General features: G+C 41.7%; 1 protein-coding gene across 9 annotated transcripts in view; it reads right to left on the bottom strand.

Moving 5' to 3' along the window:
• Cdkal1 (CDK5 regulatory subunit associated protein 1-like 1) overlaps positions 1 to 23,866 on the bottom strand; it is a 552,607-nt gene that overhangs the window by 215,927 nt on the left and 312,814 nt on the right. For all 9 annotated transcript variants that reach the window (XM_063276598.1, XM_063276594.1, XM_063276597.1 and 6 more), the window contains 1 exon segment: positions 15,471 to 15,637. In XM_063276598.1, the coding sequence (XP_063132668.1) occupies positions 15,471 to 15,637 (167 nt within the window).

Genomic DNA, 23,866 nt, shown 5'->3' with positions numbered 1-23,866 from the left:
CAGTATTACTTAATATTCTTTGTACAGGGCATGTAACTGCTTAAAAGAGCCATTAATATATGTAGGCACCAAGTCGCACACAAATATGAACACTCACACTGTTCAGGAACACACCCAGGGCTGTCTGAACACTGGCCCTGGCACTAGTCAATCACACAGTCCCGTCTTCATAGGTTGACTAATCCCCAGTGTGTCTGTGGGGATAGGAAAGGTTCACAGGAAGACAGGTGCAGCAGGATTCACTCACTGATAACCCATGTTTAGGAACTGTACCTGAACTTGATGGAGTGAAAACAAGCAAGAGGGGCTAGAATGGAAGAATGAAGGGGGAAATGCAAACAGGTCACTGCAGGGTTTTTCTGCTTTTCAGGGGGTGGTGGTGTGGGGGATGGCAGGTGGATTTAGCTTATAGTTTCAGATCAATATCCATCCTGTGCTGTCTTCTTTTTCTAAACATAGTCTCACTCTGTAGGTCAGGCTAGCCACTTCCAGCCTTAGTCTGCTGCCACGAGCTACTATATCCAACGTGTTTATCCAACTTTCTTTTTAAAAATTGTTTAAGAAATCTAAAGAACAGGAGAAAAAGAAAACTAACCATAAATAGACTTTTAATGATCGCACTGAGAATGAATAAAGACACTAGTGGATGGCCCGAGGAACTTCCAAAGGGCAAAGTCATTGCTAGAGGGTTGTGTGAGAGTCCACAGGGACACACCATCAAAAAGATCCAGTCTCATACAGAGCCATCCCTGAGGAGCAGGAAGTCTGTTGGTAAGTCAATGGATCTTTTAACTAACAGAGATCTCACTGAGGTGTGTGTGTGTGTGTGTGTGTGTGTGTGTGTGTGTGTGTGTGTGTGTGTGTAAATTGAGTGTCTGCGTTATCTGTAGCATAGACAACACTTGCAAGGGAGGGAATGGGGAATGACTTACACAGAAGAAATGCCCTAGAGGATGTCTTAGACTCAGGATAGAACAAGAGCTGGAGGTTCCAGGCCTCCTTGACACAGTCTTAGATCGACATAATACACAGCTGTCATCATGGCATGGAGATGATTAATTCTCAATGCCCAATGAGAAGACATGACAAGTCTCTGAAAGGCCTTTTTGTTCAGAGTTACGTCAAGTAAAATGAGTTTGAAGAAATTTCCTAAGGCTCACAATAAGGTCTATGCTATCATGATCCTTTAAACTGACATTTCTTTCTCTAGAAAAGTCAGATGTGAATGGACTGGCCATGATTCAATTAATGTCTCAGATGAATGACAAGCATGATTCTGATTCAAAGCTTCCACTTTGAATGACAATTAATAGTCAGCTGGAAAGACAATGAAATAAACCCACCATAAAGATGTAAGAAATGCACTGGGCATGGAAGTGAATCACTAAAATCTGCATTTATTCCAATGATGGTAAAATCTTGCTTTCTACTTGTGGAGAACTTCCCAAACTACACTTTACTACAAACTATGGAGTTTACAGCAATTTCTTTCTAGTTCGGTATCTTTTCAATTTAGTAAAGAGATGTCAACAACACGCATCTTTCCAATGAGCAGTCATCTAATTGAGTGATGTGCAAAGGTGAAGAAGATGCTCTAGAAAGGGCATGCCAACCACCTCGCAATCTACAACTCACGGTGCATGCAGACTAAGCAGCATCAACAACACAGAGTGTGGAAATCACCACACTGGCATATATCAGAAGGGGAACAAAATATATAGCACGGTTTTTTAATAAAAGTTATCAGTTTAATAAGGAAAAATGGATAAATGTCAGAGGCAATATGTAGTTTATGTACGAGTGTTATTTTTTGTTTGGAATCTAAGACTCCAAGTATGTAATGAAATAACAGTTTTATCTGTGAATCTCTGTACTTTCCATGATGGAGACTCAATTAACAGTGATCTTTGTTGCCAGTCACTGACAAATGCCACAAATTCCTTTTCAAAAGCTCTTTAAGGACAGATGGCATCATAAGTGATTGATGGCACCTTTGATGTGGAACACAAAAATTAAGCAAGAAAATCGATTTAACCTCACATATGAATGGCCTGACAAACTGGCAACCCATCTCCAGACACAAACTATATTTAATGATGTCACAAGGAATGATGGGGGGTCTCTGAGAATACTCACTTCCATTCAACAATAAAGCCGGTGTCAAAAGGTACCATAATCATGTTTTTTTTTTAAATCTCAGGAAACTGAGGAGAGGTTTTCAGCAATGAAACCATACCTGAACTATGGTAAGAATACTATGTTATCTATCTGTTTGCAATCTACCCTACCCACAAATCCCCTTCTTGGCTCCACGGCCCCTTGAAAAGCCTTGGCCTTCTATCAGGGTCTACCACCAGCCTGTGAGCCACTCCAGCTCCTTCAGAGTCTCCTTCCCAGAAAACAGCCATTATTTGGCATGTGTGCATGTAATAGCTGGCGTGGTTAACGTGACCTGGCATTCACCCAGTGAGAAGAGCCTTTTGGCCAGGGGTATTTGTCAGAAATAATCAGTTGCCAAGTGTTTAGCATCATGGCTGCCCGAGGCTCTGAAGAACAGTTCCTGCAAACAAAAGCAAAGCAAGAGGCTTAAAAGGAAAAGTAGAAGACGTGGTATTCACCGGGGACTTGAGAAAGCACAGATGTACGTCTGCAACTCTATAAGACCACACAAACATGCACAGGCTCCCTGTCTCTGCCTTTTTCTTGTTGTTTCTATATCTGTCTCTGTGTGTCTTTGTCTCACGTGTGTGTGTGTGTGTGTGTGTGTGTGTGTGTGTGTTTATGTGTCTTTGTGTGTTCACTCAATTAGGTGATGCACATGTTCAGTAAAGACATGGTCAGATGCTAAGTTCTCACCTGTCTCTAAATCTGACACATTCCACAAACAGGAAGTGAAGGCAATGGTGCAATTGTGCTGCCTATCTGACGATTAATGGAGGCATGGAGTAATGCTCATGTAGGACCCTTATGCAAAAGCCAAAAATATTGATGGGCTCTGAGCATTTGTAAAAACTGCCTTTTAAGACATTAGTTGATTACTAATCAAATAGGTGGAGACAGCACACAAGATCTAGATTACAGACATTACAAAATTAATTCTGTAAAGGCATCAATAAGCAAAACCAACAATACAAACATCGGAGAAGCTACCAATCTGCTTTCCTCATGCTGTTTATAACATCCAATTTTCATAAAGAGCAACCAAAGTCTCCCTGTGCAAATCCAGCTTGTATTTAGGGCAAGGTACTCAATAGAAGAGACTGAGAAAGGCCAGAAATGAAACAATGCAAAGACTATCAATCATTTAAAATACAATCAAAGAAACATTCCTACAGAATTAAATGAAAGCAGTAGAAGGTCTCCCTAAATAAAACACACCACGAATGATACAAACATCAACACACACACGCACACACATGCATGTGCGCGCACATACACACATGCATAGGCACACATGCACACACACACACACACACACGCACACACACACACACACGCGCGCGCACGCGCGCGCGCACACACACACACACTATAAACTAGTTGACATGAAAAGTTCACTTCAGTGTTTCAGGAGGTGTGAACAGGCAGACGAATCAATAAGATCAAGAACAGGTTACTTGAGGCCCAAGGGACATAGAGAAGAAATATATAAAGAAAAATGAACACGTGGAGGAGAAGAGGAGAGAAGGAGAAAGAAGACCAAAACAGATAGATGATGCCAACACCCTCTAATTGAAGGAGAGCATCATGGAATCTCCGCCCTTCTACGCAGGACCTGGGCCGCCATGCGTCATACGCAAAGCACTGAAGGGAAGAGCAGATGAAGTAATGAGAGAATCAGCAGAGTTAGCTTAGCATGTGCAGGTGCTCTCAATAAGATTGAGGGTGGGCTTGGTTTTTTGTTTTTTTTTTTTTAAATCAAAAGAAAGTAGAAGCCTGAAGTCACTAAGATAAAAGAAAGTGGAGGCCTGAACCAAAACTATGTCCTGAGAAGCAATCCCTCAAAGATACAATCCCAGCGAGATACTTCTAGATAGACAGAGATGAACAGATCTACCTTTCTAATAATACGAAAGGGAGACATTTACATTGAAAGGAAAGCACACTGGGACAAGCCCCCCAATCCCATGAAGAAATAAAAGCAGTGGTGAAGATGACTCCACAGTTAATGTAGACTATAAATGTGCACAGACTAGGGAGAGTGTATCTATCGTTCAGAGAGGCCACATGAAGCGAGGGAAGAAAAGGCCTTAGTGGCAGTGTAAGCTATTATAGCCAAGCTGACTTAAATCCAAATTAAGACACTACTAATCCCTAGGGATCACTTAAAACATCTGTATATGATGTAGCAAAAACAGCAAGGGGAGAAACAGCACACTAGACAACATGGACCATGAAAGGCGTGTACTGTGCATGGAACTGGAAAAGAAGCCCCCAGTCCCTCACGAGGCTAACGGGGCTCTCTTTAAGAAGGCGTAGATGCTCCATTGTGTAGATGGACCACATTTTCTGTATCCATTCCTCTGTTGAAGGGCATCTGGGTTCTTTCCAGCTTCTGGCTATTATAAATAAGGCTGCTATGAACATAGTGGAGCATGTGTCTTTGTTATATGTTGGGGCATCTTTTGCGTATATGCCCAGGAGTGATATAGCTGGGTCCACAGCTATCAAAAACAATGACTTTATGAAATTCATAGGCAAATGGATGGAACTGGAAAATATCATCCTGAGTGAGGTAACCCAATCACAGAAAAACATACATGGTATGCACTCATTGATAAGTGGCTATTAGCCCAAATGCTTAAATTACCCTAGATGCACAGAATACATGAAACTCAAGAAGGATGACCAAAATGCGAATGCTTCACTCCTTCTTTAAAAGGGTAACAAGAATACCCTTGGCAGGGAATAGGGAGGCAAAGTTTAGAACAGAGGCAGAAGGAACACCCATTCAGAGCCTGCCCCACAGGTGGCCCATACATATACAGCCACCCAATTAGACAAGATGGATGAAGCAAAGAAGTGCAGGCTGACAGGAACTGGATGTAGATCTCTCCTGCCAAGACTGAACCCCCAGTGAATGTGATTGTTGGGGGGAGGGTGGTAATGGGGGGGAGGCTGGGGAGGGGGAAGCCCACATAAAAGGGAAGGGGGAGGGGTTAGTGGGATGTTGGCCCAGAAACAGGGAAGGGGAATAACAATCGAAATGTAAATAAGAAATACTCAAGTTAGTAAAAAAAAAAAAAAAAAAAAAAAAAAAAAAGAAGAAGAAGAAGGTGTGGATGTAATCAAGTGAAAATGGAGTGGCATTGAATTGAATGCCTGTGGCCCAGGAACTGGTACTTTAAGAAGCCTGGAGGCCTTGTGGGAGGGAGAGCACCCACTCATAGCCAAGGAGGAGGAGGAAATGGGATGAGGAACTGAGGAAGTGGAGACTGGGGGGTGGAGGGCACTGTGGCCGGAATGTAAATAATTTAAATTACAAAAAGAAAAGAAGGAAGAAGGCATTATGTCACTGAGACACAGACACAAAACAACATACAGACTCAGACTGGTCTATGCCAAGCTAGTTTTCAGCAGCAAGCAGAAATCATGACTGAGCTAGCTCTCCCCTCTAGGACTTCATATGAACTAAGTCTGTTAACACCTTCACTTAGTTGGAAGTTCAGCCTCCAGAATTGAAAGAATTTGTTTCTGGATTATTTCCTTTTGTTTTGGAAATCAAACCATTTTACAATTTTCTAGTAGAGGCAGGAGAGATGGCTCAGTGGTTAAGAGTGCCTGCTGTTGCCTTATTTATAATAGCCAGAAGCTGGAAAGAACCCAGATGCCCTTCAACAGAGGAATGGATACAGAAAATGTGGTACATCTACACAATGGAATATTACTCAGCTATCAAAAACAATGACTTTATGAAATTCGTAGGCAAATGGTTGGAACTGTAAAATATCATCCTGAGTGAGGTAACCCAATCACAGAAAAACACACATGGTATGCACTCATTGATAAGTGGATATTAGCCCAAATGCTTGAATTACCCTAGATGCCTAGAACAAATGAAACTCAAGACGGATGATCAAAATGTGAATGCGTCACTCCTTCTTTAAAAGGGGAACAAGAATACCCTTGGCAGGGAATAAAGAGGCAAACATTAAAACAGAGACAGAAGGAACAACCATTCAGAGTCTGCCCCACATGTGGCCCATACATATACAGCCATCCAATTAAACAAGATAGATGAAGCAAAGAAGTGCAGGCCGACAGGAACCCGATGTAGATCTCTCCTGAGAGACACAGCCAGAATACAGCAAATACAGAGGCGAATGCCAGCAGCAAACCACTGAACTGAGAATAGGTCCCCCGTTGAAGGAATCAGAGAAAGGACTGGAAGAGCTCGAAGGGGCTCGAGACCCCTTATGAACAACAATGCCAAGCAACCAGAGCTTCCAGGGACTAAGCCACTACCTAAAGACTATACATGGACTGACCCTGGACTCTGACCTCATAGGTAGCAATGAACATCCTAGTAAGAGCACCAGTGGAAGGGGAAGCCCTGGGTCCTGCTAAGACTGAACCCCCAGTGAATTAGAATTAGATTGTTGTGGGGAGGGCGGCAATGGGGGGAGGATGGGGAGGGGAACACCCATAAAGAAGGGGAGGGGGAGGGATTAGGGGGATGTTTGCCGGGAAACCGGGAAAGGGAATAACACTCGAAATGTAAATAAGAAATACTCAAGTTAATAAAAATAAATAAATAAATAAAAATAAAAGGAGAAAATGCTAGACTCCAAAAAAAAAAAAAAAAAAAAAAAAGAGTGCCTGCTGTTGTCCTCCAAAGGACCCAAGTTCATTTCCCAAGCCCATAGGAGGCGGCTCAAACCCATGTATAACTCCATCTCCAAAGGATCCAAACTGCTATAAAGCTGGGGATGGCTGTGAACTTGTTATCCTCTGCTTCCTCTCCTGAGTGATGGAACTATGGATGGGTATGTGATGCTGGGGATTTAAGCCAAGGTTTTCCTACAGTTGAGTGGTACCCAACCTAGTTTCCGTAACTAGTTTATGGTACTTCTCTACAGCAGCTAAGCATAAAGGCACTGAGAGAGAGAAGTTGAAAAATATAAAATTACTAAGAGTGAAATATAGCAGCCGAATTAACTCAAAGTGGGATATCTAATGTTTAAACTGACCAAAACATAGGCAGAGATTCACTGTAGGACAATCATGGGTATAAAGCTTGTTTTTGAAATATCTTAACACATAAACTATGAAGATTTCTCTTTTCTTCTTTCTTTAGGGACAAAATACCTTTATACAGACCCAACTGGCTTTAAACTGATGGCAATCCTCCTGCCTCAGACTCTACTGTATGCTAATACTTTCAGCAAGATTGATTATTCTTTGTTGCAGAGCCACATTCATCCAAAACATTTTCCCTTTACAGGCAGCAAATGTCTCACAGTGATTTTTTAAGACCACATAATATATTCTATAAAAATAATCAGATTCTCTCCTGTATAGATCAGTTTTACAACTTGATACAAAGTAAAGTCACCAGGACAGAGGGATTCTTACTAGAGAAAATGACTACTGCAGATTTGTCTCCACTGTGGGTGGCCTCACCCCCTAGGCAGGGAGTTCTGGATATTAAGAAAATAGTCTGAGCAAGCCAAGAGAGGCAAGCCAATAAGCAGCACTCCTGCTCGGTTTCTTTCTACTTTAGTCCCTGCATCCAGTTCCTGCCCTGAATTCTTCTCCTGATTTCACTCTGATGGACTGTGAGAGTGAGGGACATGTAACTGAACAAACCCTTTCCTCGCTATGCTGTTTAATTACAGAAATAGATACCTAACTAGAACACCTCTCTAACTGAGGAACAATTGCAATCTTTCCATATTGCTCTACACAGATTAATTTTTTATTAGGCCCATATTCCATATCACCCCTTGCTAAAAATATAACTATTTATTCCATGTAGACCTTTTGTGTCTGCTATTATCTATTTTATTTCTGCTATGGCACATGCAAATGAAGGTGTCCTCAGCAGTAAAAATAACTCCAATGTTTCCAGTTTAGGAGACAGTTGTTATTTATTGTTAAGTGACATTTAAAACTTTTGGACCAGAATTGCAACAGCTTAACAATTTCCCATGGATTATTTCTGTAGCCAGAAATAGAGATAGTGAGGTGAGCAGAGTGGCAGTACCCTCTATATGTGTGTGTACATGTGTATATATGTATGTATGTATGTGTGTACATGTACGTGCATACACACATAGATATATAGCAGACATGAAATCTGAACAAGCAACTCTATAGATGAAAGACAGACTATTGAAATGAAGCTCATTTTCTGACAGATAGGCAATGTGTCCCTCAATTCTATGAACCTTTAAGCTCATTGCCAGACTTTTGTTCTCTGCCAAGAATCATAGAATTCTACTACCTGCCTGATATAAAATATAAGAGTTTCATCTTATTAAGTGGTGAATTAGCTAGTGCCTAGGGTGGGCTTTAGGAAGCTATCAGAGCAAAGACAATACAGAAAGGACGATGGACTCCAGAGAGAAACTGTTGAAGAATGTTGACTGCCTGTGTGTTAGCAAGTCTCTCAGCTTGTGAACTTAGAAGTCAATGGCCACTTTTCTTAATGACCTGAGTGTAACTAGCACACATGGTGTATCCTGCTCTTTGAACTGTAATAAGTTTAACAGGTGAGAACACTTCCTCAGCTACTCTGAAAACAAACTGGCAAACCTTTCTGTAATGAAAACAAAAATGAATTCATGTTTGTATCTTAGGCCCTCTTTTATAAATGCACACCAGAATACTAAAGATGAAATAGAAAAATTTGTAGGCTGTAAAACAACCAGGTAAATTCCAATGCATTTCAAATATCCTAGCATAAAAGAAAAACTACTCAAATGCTTGTATAAATTTAAAAGGACTGGTGTGTGTGTGTGTGTGTGTGTGTGTGTGTGTGTGTGTGTGTGTGTGTGTGTGATCTACACCGAGGGATACGGACTGTGACCTCCGTTTTTCATATAGTCCTGTCAACAACCTGATAAGGTTTTCCATGTTTGTTCTTCTGTTCTTCTTTGTCTCTCAGAAAACCACCATCTCCTCTGTACTCCATCGCTCACCATTGTACTTCATGGCCCATATTCAATCACTCAGGCCACAGGGAAGAGACAACGAACTATGCCTGCCGCTGGGAGGAGCTAAGAAGTTTCTATCCCAGCACGGATGAAGGTACCTTAGGGTAACCAAGAGTGATTTGAACGCACTGGGTCTGGACTCCTGCAAATATTTTTATAATTTAGAAACTGGAATTGAGGTTGTAGTGAAGCCTGCAGGGCAGGGATTTCTCTATAAAGGATGAAGGGCATAAAAACCATTTTAGGCACGGCATTTTTCTATTGTTCTCACCAGGAGGACATGGATATCCAAAACTGTTTCCACTCTTAGAGTTGCATCCACAAAATAGTTCACTTTCCTCTGAAAACATACCCAGAAGTAAAATATGAAATCACATTTCACAAAACAAAAGGGCATTCACAGAGGAAATGAGTAACAAAGACAACTAGAGGACGGGGTAATCTGTCCTGAAACTTGTCTGGGTGTTCATGCGAGCATCTCTCAGTCTCATGCTATTTGGACGTCTATCTGGATGCTGGAAACTGAATCTCAGGAGGCAATAAATGACTCAACGCTTCTCGCTGAGTTGAGAACTGCTTTGGCATCTTGAGTTAGTTTGGCATTAGAGGCTGGACCAGGATACATGCAGACATTATACAATGAGGCAGAGGCTGCAGAACGGGCCAGCCCAGATCCTAGAAGGAATCTAAGAAACCAGATGAAGCTTTGCTGATGGGGAACAGCATTTCAGTCTCATCTTCTGTCAGAAGTAGTCAAACCATCAGTAAGTCAGGCTGGTCCTCTCTCCTACTCATACCTTCCCTTCCTGAAAGCGCTGAGAATCAGGTTTCTAATAAAAGCTGCTAATTTTTATTTTAGTTCGTATATAAAAGTTCTGGGTTTCATTATGGCCTTTTCTAATTTTAAAATTATTTTATTGCTATTTGTGTGTACAAATACTTTGCCTGAAAGTATGTCTAAGCACTGCATTCATGCTTGGTGTCCAAAGCGTCCAGAAGAAGGCATGTGATTCCCTTGGAACTGAGTCACAGATAGCTATCAGCTGCCACATGAGTGCTGTGTGTGAACGCCATTATGACTTCTGTGTATGTATTTCCGTATAGGTTGTCATACTACCATTCCCCAAGATTCTCCTTTATATGTTAATAATCTCTTCCTTTCCACTCAAAATAGTCCCTTCTAGTACTGGTATACACACACACACACACACACACACACACACACACACACACACTACTAGTTTGCTTTCCATTACTGTGATAAGCATCATGATTAACACAACTTGAAGAGGAAAGGGTTTATTTCATCTTAGAAGTCTGTCAGGGCAGGAAGTAAAGCAGGAAACTAGATGCAGAAATCGAGAGGAATGCAGCTTACACACTTGTTCCCCATGGCTTGCTTAGCCTACTGTCTTAGGTACTTCAGGACCACCTACCAAGGGGTGGCTGTCTACGGCGTCCATCATTCATCAAGAAAATGACCTCACAGACCTTTCTAAAAGGCCAATGGTAGAGATAGTTTCTCAATTAAGATTGCTTTTTCTCAAATGACTGGCTTTTATCCAAGTTGACAAAAAACCGAGCCAGGAAAAACACAAAAACACACACAAACACACACACACACACACAGAGAGAGAGAGAGAGACAGAGAGAGAGAGAGACAGAGAGACAGAGAGACAGAGAGACAGAGAGAGACAGAGACAGAGACAGAGAGACAGAGAGACAGACAGACGGACACACACACGCATACACAGAGAGAGAGAGACAGAGAGAGAGACAGAGAGACAGAGAAAGAGAGACAGAGACATAGAGACATAGAGACAGAGAGACAGAGAGAGAGAGGGACAGAGAGAGGGACAGAGAGAGACAGACAGACACACACTTGCATGTGTATAAGTATATATGTGTACATGTGTATGTATATATGAACATGAACTTTCCTGATTAATTTTCTTCCTTCCTTCCTCTTCCTCACAGATGGGCATAAACTATTCCCTCCTATCTATCCTCAGAGATTATAATAACTCCTGATGTCTTCATGCAAATGCTAGAGTAAAACGAATGAGGACTGGTGAGCAGCAAGAGCAGGAGATAAGGCTCAGCAGTCAGGTGGAACCTCACATATATGGTGATGACAAAAATAAAGAACTTTTTCTTTCTTTCTTTTTTGCTCAAAACCATCCAACACACACTTTTATTTGTCAAAACCCCAGAAAAACTATTTAGCATAGAACAATTTGGAATCTATTTACATTTTTTTATTTTTCTGGAAAGTATCAGTCCTGGGTGGGGAGGAGATGTTGTAAAAGTCCCATTTGAACTGCTCAGTCTGGAAATTCTGAACTACTTTGATAAAACTCGAGCACAACGGGTCCTGAGTCTGCCTCTATATTGACATTAGGAGGCATTTTAAACAGTCTGCCAAACCAAACATATTATTAATGTTCATAAATTACTACCCAGAGTCCTTGACAGCTACCCATTGTCTTTCATCAGACACATAAGTTCTAGTAAGTGCACAATTAGGTTAAAGGATAAGGTCACTTAGCCAGGAACAAGCCTGCTAATGTCACGAGCAGCAGGAGGCTAACTGTTGTAGTAACTAAAATATTTCCAAACAAAAGCATAGGGAGCGTTGAAAGTATCCTGTTTGCATTAACCTTGTGGTGCCATGAGTCTTACTGAGCACAAATCTGTAACAGATTTGTAATCTGTATGGAATGGGGAAGCTAGGGGGACTGTTACCTAGAGGGGGCTCTCCTTTCTCAAAGGAGAAGGGGAGGGAGGTACTAGAAGGTGGGAGGAGCTCATATTGAGATGTAAAGTTAATTAAAAAAACTATTTCATAGTATCAAAACAAGGAGAGAGAGAGAGAGAGAGAGAGAGAGAGAGAGAGAATCAAGCAATCACATGGATGTAAAAAGAAGAGAATCCTCCTTAATGAAAGTCTATGGTGTGAAGCATCTTCCTGGATCACACAAAGGCCATGTTGTAGCAATACATCTCACATCTTCCCTTCCGGGATACTAAGGCGCGGAGTTGATATTTCAACAGTAGGTTCCTGTTCCCACAGCTTCAGCCCTTGCCCCCTTCCCTTTGCTGCTGTTCTTTTGTTTTGATTTTGTTTGTTTTGAACTCCCAATTAAAGGTGTCCCATCACTACCTGGCCTGCTCCTGTTTTTCATTTTCACTATGTTTCCCTTGTTAGCACTTTGACCTATTTTTCACTTTTCTTGGTGGCTTCCCAGCATCCTAGGTAAGCCAGTACTTTCTGTTGAGTGGCCTAGGCTCAATGAGAGGACTGTGATGAAGGGAGGGGCAATGGGCTGACTATCTTGAGTTGGCCTCCTTTCTGAAGCCCTTTGGACCCTTGAACCCAGGGTAACTAACTTTGTGTCACACAGCATATATTTGTCAAGCATAATAGGATGGATGTACCAGCTAGGTATGAAGATCTTGTCAAAATGCTAAGAGTTTATCAGCTCTTACTTCCAAAGGTCCTGAACTTTACTGTTCTATGCCTGCCTTTGCTCCTTGTGCTGGGTTAGATGGCCTATTCTCAGGAAGGCTCACTTACCTGTAACACTACTCTTAGTAATGTGAAACCATGACTTGCTACAGGGCATGCACTTATCCTCAAAACTCATTTACATCATCATCTTTTGCTGTCCCTATTGATCACAGTGTCATGACTTCAAAGTTTGTGATTCTATGTGAGCTCTAGAGTTTCTTTTATGAAGACGACTCTGCCTTTATTCAATCTTTTATATTCATTTACTGAGCACTTTTGATTATGACAACAGCAGTGAGTGAGGAAAGGCCAAGACTGATTTAAAGCAAAGAAGAAGAGAGTACAACATCATGACAATTAGAATTGCTTATCATGCTGAGCTGGGGATAGAGCAGAGTTGAGGGCACATACCCAGCATTCCTGGGACCTTGCCAGCACCACAAAAATTAAAAACAAAAAAGGAGCCAGGGCTTTTTTACATTTCTAGAATTCATGAGCTAACCATTTGGTGTTTTCCAGATACAGAGAAGTTACACTGAACAACATAGTGATTTCTGTAAGGTCTTCCAGAACACCTTTGGGAGGCCAAGAAGTCAATCACTGCTTTATATGTATGGTCTGCGCTGGCACATGCTATGAAGAAGGCATCTGTGGCTACAATCGTGCCACCAATTAAAATGCTGTGTTCATTCCAAGGGGGACTTGCCTGACACCTTTGAGCAACCTTCTCTTTTGTCCTTGTGATTACTTCCTACCTGAATTTTGTCAACACTACTTTAGAATCTGGATCAACTTTTCTTTCCAATCTAAAGAAATTGGCATGTTACATCCACTGTGCATCAGTAAAGCCCATCCCCCTTCCTAGCAGAGACACATCTAGCGCATCGGCGGGCCTCTGCCATGGCAGCCTCACACGTACTGCAAACACCGCGAGACTGCCATAGTTCCGCTTTAACTGAGAGCACTTGCTTTCCTCAAGTGTTAAGTCAAAGTGTTAAGTAGACGTTGACATGCTTGTGACTCATTTTAAAATAGCAGATTATAATCAGCCGACACCGTATGAAGCATGAAAGTCATTCTCTAAATCACATGGCTACAGATAGACTGAGCTCGGAAAATGTGAAGAAGAAACCCGAAACATCTAGTCCATATATTACATTACCAGTTTGTCATCAACCCTCGGAGGATCTCTAAAATATGCTACCAATATTAAGGTTGCCATATAAAAAATCCTCCCAACCAGCTCATTGAAATACTTCTTAAAAGATTTATTGTATGAGTGTCTGTGGTGTGCGTGTATGGGGGGGTGTCAGAGGACAGAAGAGGGCATCATGGAATACACTGGAAATGTAATTATGGGCAGATTGGAGCCATACAGTGTGGGTGGTGTGAACCAACTCTGGAGGAGCAGTAAGTGTTCTTAATTTCTGAGCCATCTCTCCAGATCCCCCACACCTTCTCCCAAGTAATATTGTTTAAATAATTATTGGCATTTCAGGCAGTAAAATTTAGCAACTATGGTTGCTTTTAGCCTGTTGAAACGTAGTACAAAGAATACCCTTAATGAAAAACAAAGCTTGTTTCCTTACTGTGCATGTGACTAGCTTGGGCTTGGGTCCCAGACTCTGGAGCTACAGTAATATTTCTCCAATAATAATTGTGGATCCTAAAATGTTTTTTCCTTTGGAACAATTGCTCCTTTGTCCACCATCTTTGCTTGGCCTTATGTGGAACCTGCCATCAGATACCACAGAGCCTTGGACATGTGCCTAATTTTTTCTAGTTTGACATTTGGATACCTAATCTAAAGGTCAAATTCTGATGTATAGAAGTTTCTAAACCATGCTTCCTCCTTTGCTTACAGATGAATCCTGAAGTTTCAATTCCTGCATTCCTTTGAATTTACTCAATCCCTAACTCTCTCCAGAAAAAAAGATAAAACTGGGATACAGCACCTTTACAAACAGTTAAAATAGTCAGCATAAATATTAGTCCAATATATTTGCAATTCTCAACTAGGAAGGGTCTCAAGTTGGGGGAAACCAAAAGGTTTAACTGTTGAAAAACAAACTAAAAGATCACACACACACACACACACACACACACACACACACACACACACAAAAGCAGCAAAGAACCCTGGCAGGGTGCCAGGGGTTAACTAACTTAAGCAACATTAAATAATGATGGCTATAAGAAGGACTGGAGAGATGGCTTGGTAGCCAAAGCATCTGCTCCTACTGCAGAGGACCTAAGTTTACTTCCCAGCAACCACATGGAGTAGCTCACCACCACCTGCAACATTAGCTCCACCCTTTCCTGCCCTCCCTGGGACCCTTATGCAAGTGGTATACACTAATCCAGACATATATAAAAACAGTGAAGTGAAAATAAAGTGCAAAGTATGGTAACTCAAACCTACAGCCGCAGCGTTATAGGCTATACACAGAGGAAAGGCAGATCTCTGAGTTAGAGACCAACATGGCCTATACAAGTTCCAGGCCAGCCAGATATACACGCATACCCACTTGCACATACACACATACATGGTGTGCACCCATACCCACATGTGCATGATCACACATGTACACACACACACACACACACACATCAAATAATGAGGAAGTACATAAACATCAATGGGATAGAATAAAAGAGGAACTTTGCAAGTCTCACTCTCTCTGAGACCAGAGACACACGGGACAATGGTTCAAAATGAAGCTTATATGATGATCCGGAGGCTACCACGTGGTCTGTGATGGGGACATCTGTGTCAGCATGTCAATGTGATTTTCCCTTACCTCCAGATGCTCTAAAATATACGGTGGATTTGTCATGCCAAGCCTCAGCATGGCTCCCTCAGGAATCACTTCCACCAGCTTCCACAGGAGTGTGGGGAGATCTGTGCCAATGTCTCTGCCATAGGCCCCGGTGTCCTCGCTGGTCAGCCATATCTCACAAACACCCTCTGTGAATTAAAGAGGATAATTAACAATCCCTCACCATACAGCTGCTCACCCTTTTTAATGCAGTATTTTTCAACACTATTATGCAGGCAGGACGGGCATTCAATTGCAGAGAGAAAGCAGCTTATCCCTCTGTGGCAGTGGGTTATTAAGTTCATTTTATGAACACCAGAGAGTTTCAACAATGTCATAAATCACCAGTGTGCCCTATGAAGTCATTAACATTCACAGCCAATCAGTTCAAGCACGCTTCTCCAAAGCACTCTGATCAAAGCAAGAGCTTTAGACCCACTCAGAGAACACTCATTGAACACCATAAGCCCAGAATGGAGACAGTTCCTCCCCAGAATGGGAACTGGGAGCAGACAACTCGGTAGGCAGCCTGTTACCAATTCCCCCACCCCCAATGTCAATTATAGTTAAGGATTATCTCACAAGTTATTGATTACAAGAAACCCATTTTTCCCATAGTAACTATTTTAATCTCTCTCCTTTATTCAATTAAAATAATTCTTTGTTTTCACATTAAAAAAATAACCATGGTTGTATAAAACCTAAGTGGCTGCCTTGGAAACCCTTTACTAATTGGTTCAGACCTTAAGAAAGATGATTGGGGCTGGGGATTTAGCTCAGTGGTAGAGCGCTTACCTAGGAAGCGCAAGGCCCTGGGTTCGGTCCCCAGCTCCGAAAAAAAAAAAAAAAGAACCAAAAAAAAAAAAAAAAAAGAAAGATGATTGATTGATTGATTGATTGATTGATTGATTGATTTATGTTTTAGGGAGTCCTATCTTCAAATGCTGTGGCTTGAGCTTAGATGGGCAACATATGCCAGGAAGCTGAGGCAGGAGGATTGTCCTAAGTATAAGACCAATCTAGATTTCAAACTTCCGGGTTAGTCTGGACTATAGAGCAAGCCCTTGTCTCAGAAAGTTGAACTAAGTAAGCAGCTAGTTACAGCTCACAATAGGACCCCTCCAAAAAACACAAGAAAATACTACTGGACCACCTAGTGCTATTAAAAATAAATAAGATAGAACAGGCAACAGCCACACAGAACCTTCCTGAACCCATATTCAGTGAGAGGATTAGCTGATATTAAAAGGCCAAGTGATTCAAAAGACTAAAGTAAACAAAATGAGTGTGAAGTTAGTTCAGGCTCAGTTTATCCCTTGCTTATGAAGACCTCAACATACAGGGGCATTAATGTATTCTCCAGTGGGAAACACGAAGGAAGTTTCTAGAAACACACCTTAAAATTTCCACTTCATAACAGAATTTCAAAGAATATTTCATTGTAATAGCCAAGAGGCAACAAATGTGACTTCTTTGTGAACAGAATAGATTCCAATTGTAAAGAAGAAAGCCCACAACGGAGCTTTTAATTATCAGCAACGTGACCCACAGCTCCGGAAACTATTCTTTCTTTAAATAACATATATGTCTATATATATATATATATATATATATATATGTATGTATATATATATATATATATATACACATTACGATTATTATTTTCAAACCTGCAACAATAACTATGAGCACGACTCAGGGGACCCAAGGTTAGATGTGAATGGTAGCTCAGGTTTCACTTAGAGAATCAAGAATCAGCAACAAGAACAAAACCTATCCAGAAGAAGTTCAGTTAAAAACAACAACTGTGGGTGTTTTTAGTATTAAAATCAGTAATGTAGCTGAGTGTGGTAGGGACACCTTTAATCAGAAGGCAGAGGCAGGCAGATCTCTGAGTTGGAAGTGAGGCTGATTTGGATACTGAATTCTAGACCAGACAAAGCTACACAGTGAGACCTCGGCTCAAAACCAAAACCAAAAATATAAACAACATTAGGATTGTCTTATGTGCTTCCTCCTTTTGAATGTACAGCTTCCAGAAATAATAAGCCCCAAAGAAATACGTGTGGCATGTAAGAACATTGCCTTTAAATTCATTCTATTTTCTCTATTTAACATGAAGTATGCCAATACCTGTCCACCTCAAGGCTCAGGGAGCACAATGTCTAATGGGCAGGAAGAACGTAAGAGAAGTGTGCTATGAGATGCTGTCTTTGAGCACAGCGGCCTTCTGAGGCTGCCCGCACAAGCAGACACCAGTCAGCACTCCAGCAGGCAACAGAAACTCACTGGGTTACACACTCAGAAGAGGAAAGGTCATGAGGACAGCAGGTGGCTCATCCAGGGGATAAAGACGGGAATGTGACATGGGAGGTAGAGGAAATAAATAACCAAAAATGCAAGAAGCTAGTGGAAATGAAGTGGTCATCTATGTACAATTCTACAGAAAGGGACACAGCATTGAGAAAGGAAAAATGGCTGTCACATAGATTTGGTACAGAATGGTATTTTTTAAAATCTCTTCCTCTTTTTGAAAGGTCAGGACTTGCACATCCCAAACTCCTCCTCTCTGTGTCCTAGGACAAAAACTCTCACCTAGTGACTAACTTGAAGCTTGGCTCTGCTCTTCTTCTCCAATTCTGGGCTCAGTCATGAAGCAGACCACCTGTACTTTTCTAATTCTGAACTGTGAGACAAGAGGAGGCTCAAGTCTAGCCCACTTGTGGGACAGGAGAGGTGACACTCCTGCTTGTCTCAAAACAGAACAATCATTGTGCTTCTCATTATATGATCAAGCTATGATGTATATACATGTATGAAATTGTCAAAAAATAAAAAGTCTCTTTAAAAAATTGTTCCAAGTAATGGTGTTGTCCTGATTTTAAAATTCTGTATGTCACTCATGCAAGTCCAGCTCTTTTTAAAGACAGGTTTCATGTACCATAGCCTGGCCTAGAGTGCACTCTGTAGCTGAGGATGGCTGCAGACCCATGGTTAGTATCCTGTCTCAGGCCCCAGATAATAAGACCGAACTACCAAGTCAGGACTCATACAACCTGCTTTAAAGAACTTGGAATTTCAAAAATAGAAAATCTCCAAGAAGAAAGATGGTCAAGTAACAATGTAAACACATTTTTTTTTTTGGTTCTTTTTTTTCAGAGCTGGGGACCGAACCCAGGGCCTTTCGCTTCCTAGGCAAGCGGTCTACCACTGAGCTAAATCCCCAACCCCGTAAACACATTTTTAAACATTCTAAGAGAGGTTATAAAAATAGGACATTAACTGTGATTTTCCAGTTACTGGCATTTGAGCAACACAATGTGAATATTTTTAAATGAAAAGAATCTTAATTTATAATTTTTCCATCCAAATGGTTCCACGTATGCCTTATGTAGAGAGAGCAAGATCCTGGAACAGTGCCTTTTCTGTTGTCTGATGAATATAGAGGGGAAATCACTCTGGACAGAATGGGAATAGCATCCGCTGGAAAGAACAGTAGTCTGCTGCCACACTGCGAAGGTGGGGAGCAATAGCCCATGGAGGGGGTGCGACTACAAATTATATCACACAGGGGAAGCAGCGGGAAAACTAAATCACCACAATAGAAGCAGCAGTTTCTATGTCCCTAAGACAGAGACTGCTACAGTACACAGGCCAGAGGAGACTATGTGAATGGTAAGCCCTGGCCTTGACAGTCCTGCCCTGCCATATCAATCCAAAAGCCTGTCAAAGACCTGCTATGGATCAACAAGCTTCAGACTTTGTAAGGCTATCTTTCTATCATTCATAATAGTGAGAGGGACTGCCTCACACTTCTTACCACCATGAAGCTATTAGGAAATGAAAGTAGAGCAAGGTGGAATCCCCAGTCTCATGTTTGGTGTTCCCTGAGTCTCATGATTATGCATATTGTAAACGGTCTGTGCCAGGCTAAGCTTGTGCATGAATGTGATGGGGAACTGGGACTGCAGTCAATGAAAATGGGACTTACGCTGACGAACAGACATGTCCACGTCTGCAAACTTAGTTGGCAACACTTAAAGACAGCAGTGCTCGCCTAAATGGCTCCAATCCATCAGGACTTCAGGTACTCAAGTCTTTATTTGTGCCTGTCTAATGTGTGCCCATAGCTGATACAGATAGTGATAAAGCTTCTGTAGTCTAAGGCTGTCTATCACAGAGGCACTGTTGGGGCAGTGGGACAGATATATGAACCTTTCTGTTCACTTCTTGGGGAGGAGCAGGGCTGGCCTGAAAGCCTACAATGCCAGCCCCAAAGGGACAAATCCAGCTGCACTGGAACTTAACTCCAACTTTGAAAACTAAGAACATAACATGAAAAACAGAAGCATGAGTGACTGAGAGAAGCAAATGCTCCACTAGCAACTCCCGTGCCTGTAAAAGCAAATATGAACAAAACCATGCAAGCTAGCACGGTTTCCTAAAAAGAAGCTTTCCCTTTTCCTAGCCCATTCCACCGTACGTGCTCCACTCATTTCCCCAAACAGTCTGTCCACCCGACAAGCTGAAGTGTGCCAGGCTCATCAGATCACAGCAACCTTGCAGACTGCTTTGATAAACATCCTGAGGTAAGGACGGATGAGATGCACTTTGAGCAGGAGACCCCTCTCAGTAACAAGGTAGCCATCAGAACCCGGTATCATCTTTCCTGACCGAGCAAGAACTCAAGAGGCTACACTCCCAACACTGGCTACTTCTTTCCGAGTGGAGACAATGCCAACAGCTGGGTTCGCACCTCTGCACCACAGTAAACTGAGACGACAGAAGATGGGAAACACAGAGGCATAAAGGGTTAATAAAAATGATCATATCCTCAATAAAATATTTTTACAACAAAAAATCCTGTTCATAAGAAAAATGGTAATTTATCAAAACTCAACTCCAAAAGACTCTTATGAGTACCATCACAAATTAAAACACGGATGCAAATCAACTTACTCTGTTTCAAAAGTGATGTCTCTAATAAATCTCGATTTATCATTGGGGAAAAGTTCCACCACAAAAAAGTGGTTCCAATTATTCTATTGTTAGAAAACTTGAAAAACAAAGATTATAGAAACGTTAACTAGAGGAGCTAAAGAGATGCTACAGTGGTTAACAGCGCTCGCTGAACAACCCTGAGGGCTGGAGTTCAGATCCCAAAGCCTACAGAGCAAGCCAAGCATTCCAAACATTCCTATAAGTCCAGCTCTGGAGAAGTAGAGACAGGAGGATTTCCAGGAGTTCATGGCTTCTATACTGGCCCAGACAACATGGGCCCCAGGTCCAAGGAGACACTCTGCCATAAGGGAAGAAGAAGAGGAATGTGATAAAGGAAGATACTAACTACATAGTCTCTCCTCAACATATATGTGTGCCCCCAAAATGCATGTGTCCATACACTCACACACAGGAGGTAAATATGCTCATCTCAAAAACTACAGCATAAAATAGTGATTGGGGGAATCTTGATTAAAAGGTAATAAAGTGCAATGCCATGACAATTGTAACACTTAGCATGTGCACTGGATGGCAGAGAAACCTACACCAATTTCAAGTTAAGACTATCATCTCAAAATCTGCCACACTTCCCTTCCTCTCCATCTCTTGGGTTTGCCCTCCATTCCTGTCTTTCTGACTTTCCCTTCCTCTCGGTGGTAACATTTGATTTGTTCCTCACCATTTCATTCTAGACTTCTTACTCACAATAAACCAATATGGAATTTGTTCTATTTATATATATACTGTATTAAGTTACCCAAACTTGCCTCTTCCTGGTGTATGGATTGCTGTGCATCTTAGATTATGAACTTTTTCATAAAATTTACCTTGGAAAGTTCACAATCAACTGACTGTTGCTTAAGCACCAGAAGGATCCTGAGTAATGACGTGGACAGTGCACCCCATTCACCCACTCATTTAAATAGACACTTCAGATCCTGAACTGACATCCAAAAGTTCTATGTCTTTATTTTACAGTGGGGGTGGGGAAAATAATCTTATTTGAAGAGAACATCATAGTAAGACTAGCATAGAAATGCTAGGGGCCAAAGCTTTAGTTTTGGAAGCAAAGTCTAAGTGTGCAGCTCAGGATGCCCACAGACTTAGTGTTCTCTGCCTAAGCTCCTGAGTACTGAGATTACAGGTGTACACCTCGGTTGACCCTTCTGTTATCAATGGTCTCCGGGCTGGGTGTTTCTGAGTTTCAGGCATCTTTTTCATGAACTGTAGAGACTCACAAAGATAGCAAAATGCCGGTGAAGTACCCTGTAGAGAGCTGCAGGCTCCAAGTAAGGTTTACTCCAGAGTCCCCAGTCATGGTCCCAGGCTTCTGTTTGTGTGTCTACGAGCAGGACTTGCTGCTTAGGGTACAGGTATGATCTCGACAGCCTTGGCTAATGTAAGTCAGTGTTCCTAGAACATGGCTTTGTCTTGTTAATATGATTTTAACTGTATGCATGCCGACTATGCGTAGGCATAAGCTGACAATTAAGGAATTTTTCCTGAAAGTTCATTTGGAGGAATTACTTTGTCTGACTACAAAAGCACCCCCAAACCAGTCCAGCCTAGGTCAAGACAATGGCATCAGATCCTGAATATGCTTCAGGATATATATGGCAAGATAGGTGAAGTGACTAAGAACTAATAAGCAAAAGTAGGTCAGTGAGAGCCACTGCATCCTTGAAGAGGATGTGCTTAGGGATGCACTTGCATTCAAGGCTGGTAAGAGTCTTAACTTGGTAGGTGCTTTGTTGGAAAAGCAGTTAATATTGTGAATCAGGCCAAGTTCAGTCTCATGTTGGTGAGCTACCCCTGCCTTTGATTGCCCCATGGAATTTTATATAAATGGTGAATTCTTCATGAAAGTCTAACTCATAGATCACCATGAACACACACACACACACACACACACACACACACACACACACACACAAAATAACTGTTTACCTGGTTCTCTAATGATATGCTTACACTAGATTTTTACCACCACCACCCCAATCTGTGAACTAAACTATGCTTGTGTAGTCTATCAAAAGATTCCCCAACCAGTAAAATATTTATGCTGTCTTCCAGATGGTGCCAGCTGCAGCTTGTCCATGGCTCTGCAAATCAGACCTGCACCTTCTAACCTGCTTCTGCAGGGAAACTTACTGATAAATAATGCCCCCCGTGAGGTTGGAAAGATAAGGCTATTTAAAGGCCCGGCTGGCCACTCACCAGGTGCCCACAATGACAAATGTGGGACCTCTGAAATCCTGGGCAAATTGTTGGCTCAGGCCACATTAATGATGACACAAAATTCAACTGAAGGGGAATACTATAGGAAGATGCATTAAAGGGTACATAAAATTATTTTAAAACTTAAAACTAGGAAAACTGATGATGCACACGGCCTCCCCATCCACAGGCAAGGGTGCATCTTATAATGCAGGACACCGACGGAGAGAAACAAGGAAGCCATGAGTTCCCAGCTGATCTGGAGAGATCTGCCAGAGGAGAAAGGAGCAGACTAAACAGAGCCCGATACCCCAGCTCACTTTCAGAGAAGGGCGTTAGAAAGTTAGCATTCACAGCATTGAACACTTGGAGACAACCATAGAGACATCCGGACTTAAAGTGCAGCAAATTCTTGCCACCACTCTTCAGCAGAAGGATGGTCTGAGCATGTGCAGGACAATCAGTCCCAAGGTGAGAAAAGCAAATATGAGAAAGCAGCAGACTAAACTTCTAGGACAACACAGATGACTAAGAACAGCTAAGGTCCCCACAAGCAACAAGACAGACTGGCATGGATTATCAAACTAAGTTTTTATCAGGAATTATATAGAATTATACGGAATTATAAAGAAAATTTCTGTTAAAAATAAATACTGCTCTGGACTTGTATGAAGAGACCTTAAAAGCCTTAAAACAATCAAACTGCTTTCAAAGACCTTAACTATATAGAAGAATGAATCTTAAATAAATAAATAAAGTAACACAGCAGACCCAATACTCAATAATGAGCAATCCAAAATGTCTAGCACCCCCAGAAATACCAGACATGTAAACAAGGAAAGAAATGTCGACTGAGTTCTTGTCTGGTCACAACCCATCAGTAGGAATAGTGGGGCAAATGACGGGATCCCCAAAGGGCAGAAAAGAGCTCCTGTAAGCACAACCTATACTTTGACGGATGTATGAACACTGGAAGATGGTGCACCCAGACTTTTGTCATTCAGAGGAACGAGGATCGTGAGGATTCTGATGTTCGCCTTACATAGATCTTTCTAGAGCAGTAGGGGGGTCAGAGGAAACAATGAGGAAAGCAAGAAAAAAGGCAGAAGGCAAGCAGGAAGGAAGCAAATGAAAAAGAAGGAGGAACGGAGGGAGAAAAA

This window comes from Rattus norvegicus, chromosome 17 (genome assembly GCF_036323735.1).
Source record: "Rattus norvegicus strain BN/NHsdMcwi chromosome 17, GRCr8, whole genome shotgun sequence".
NCBI classification, from domain to species: Eukaryota; Metazoa; Chordata; class Mammalia; order Rodentia; family Muridae; genus Rattus; species Rattus norvegicus.
Note: the sequence above shows the minus strand (reverse complement) of the source record. Positions and strands in the feature narration are given on the sequence as shown.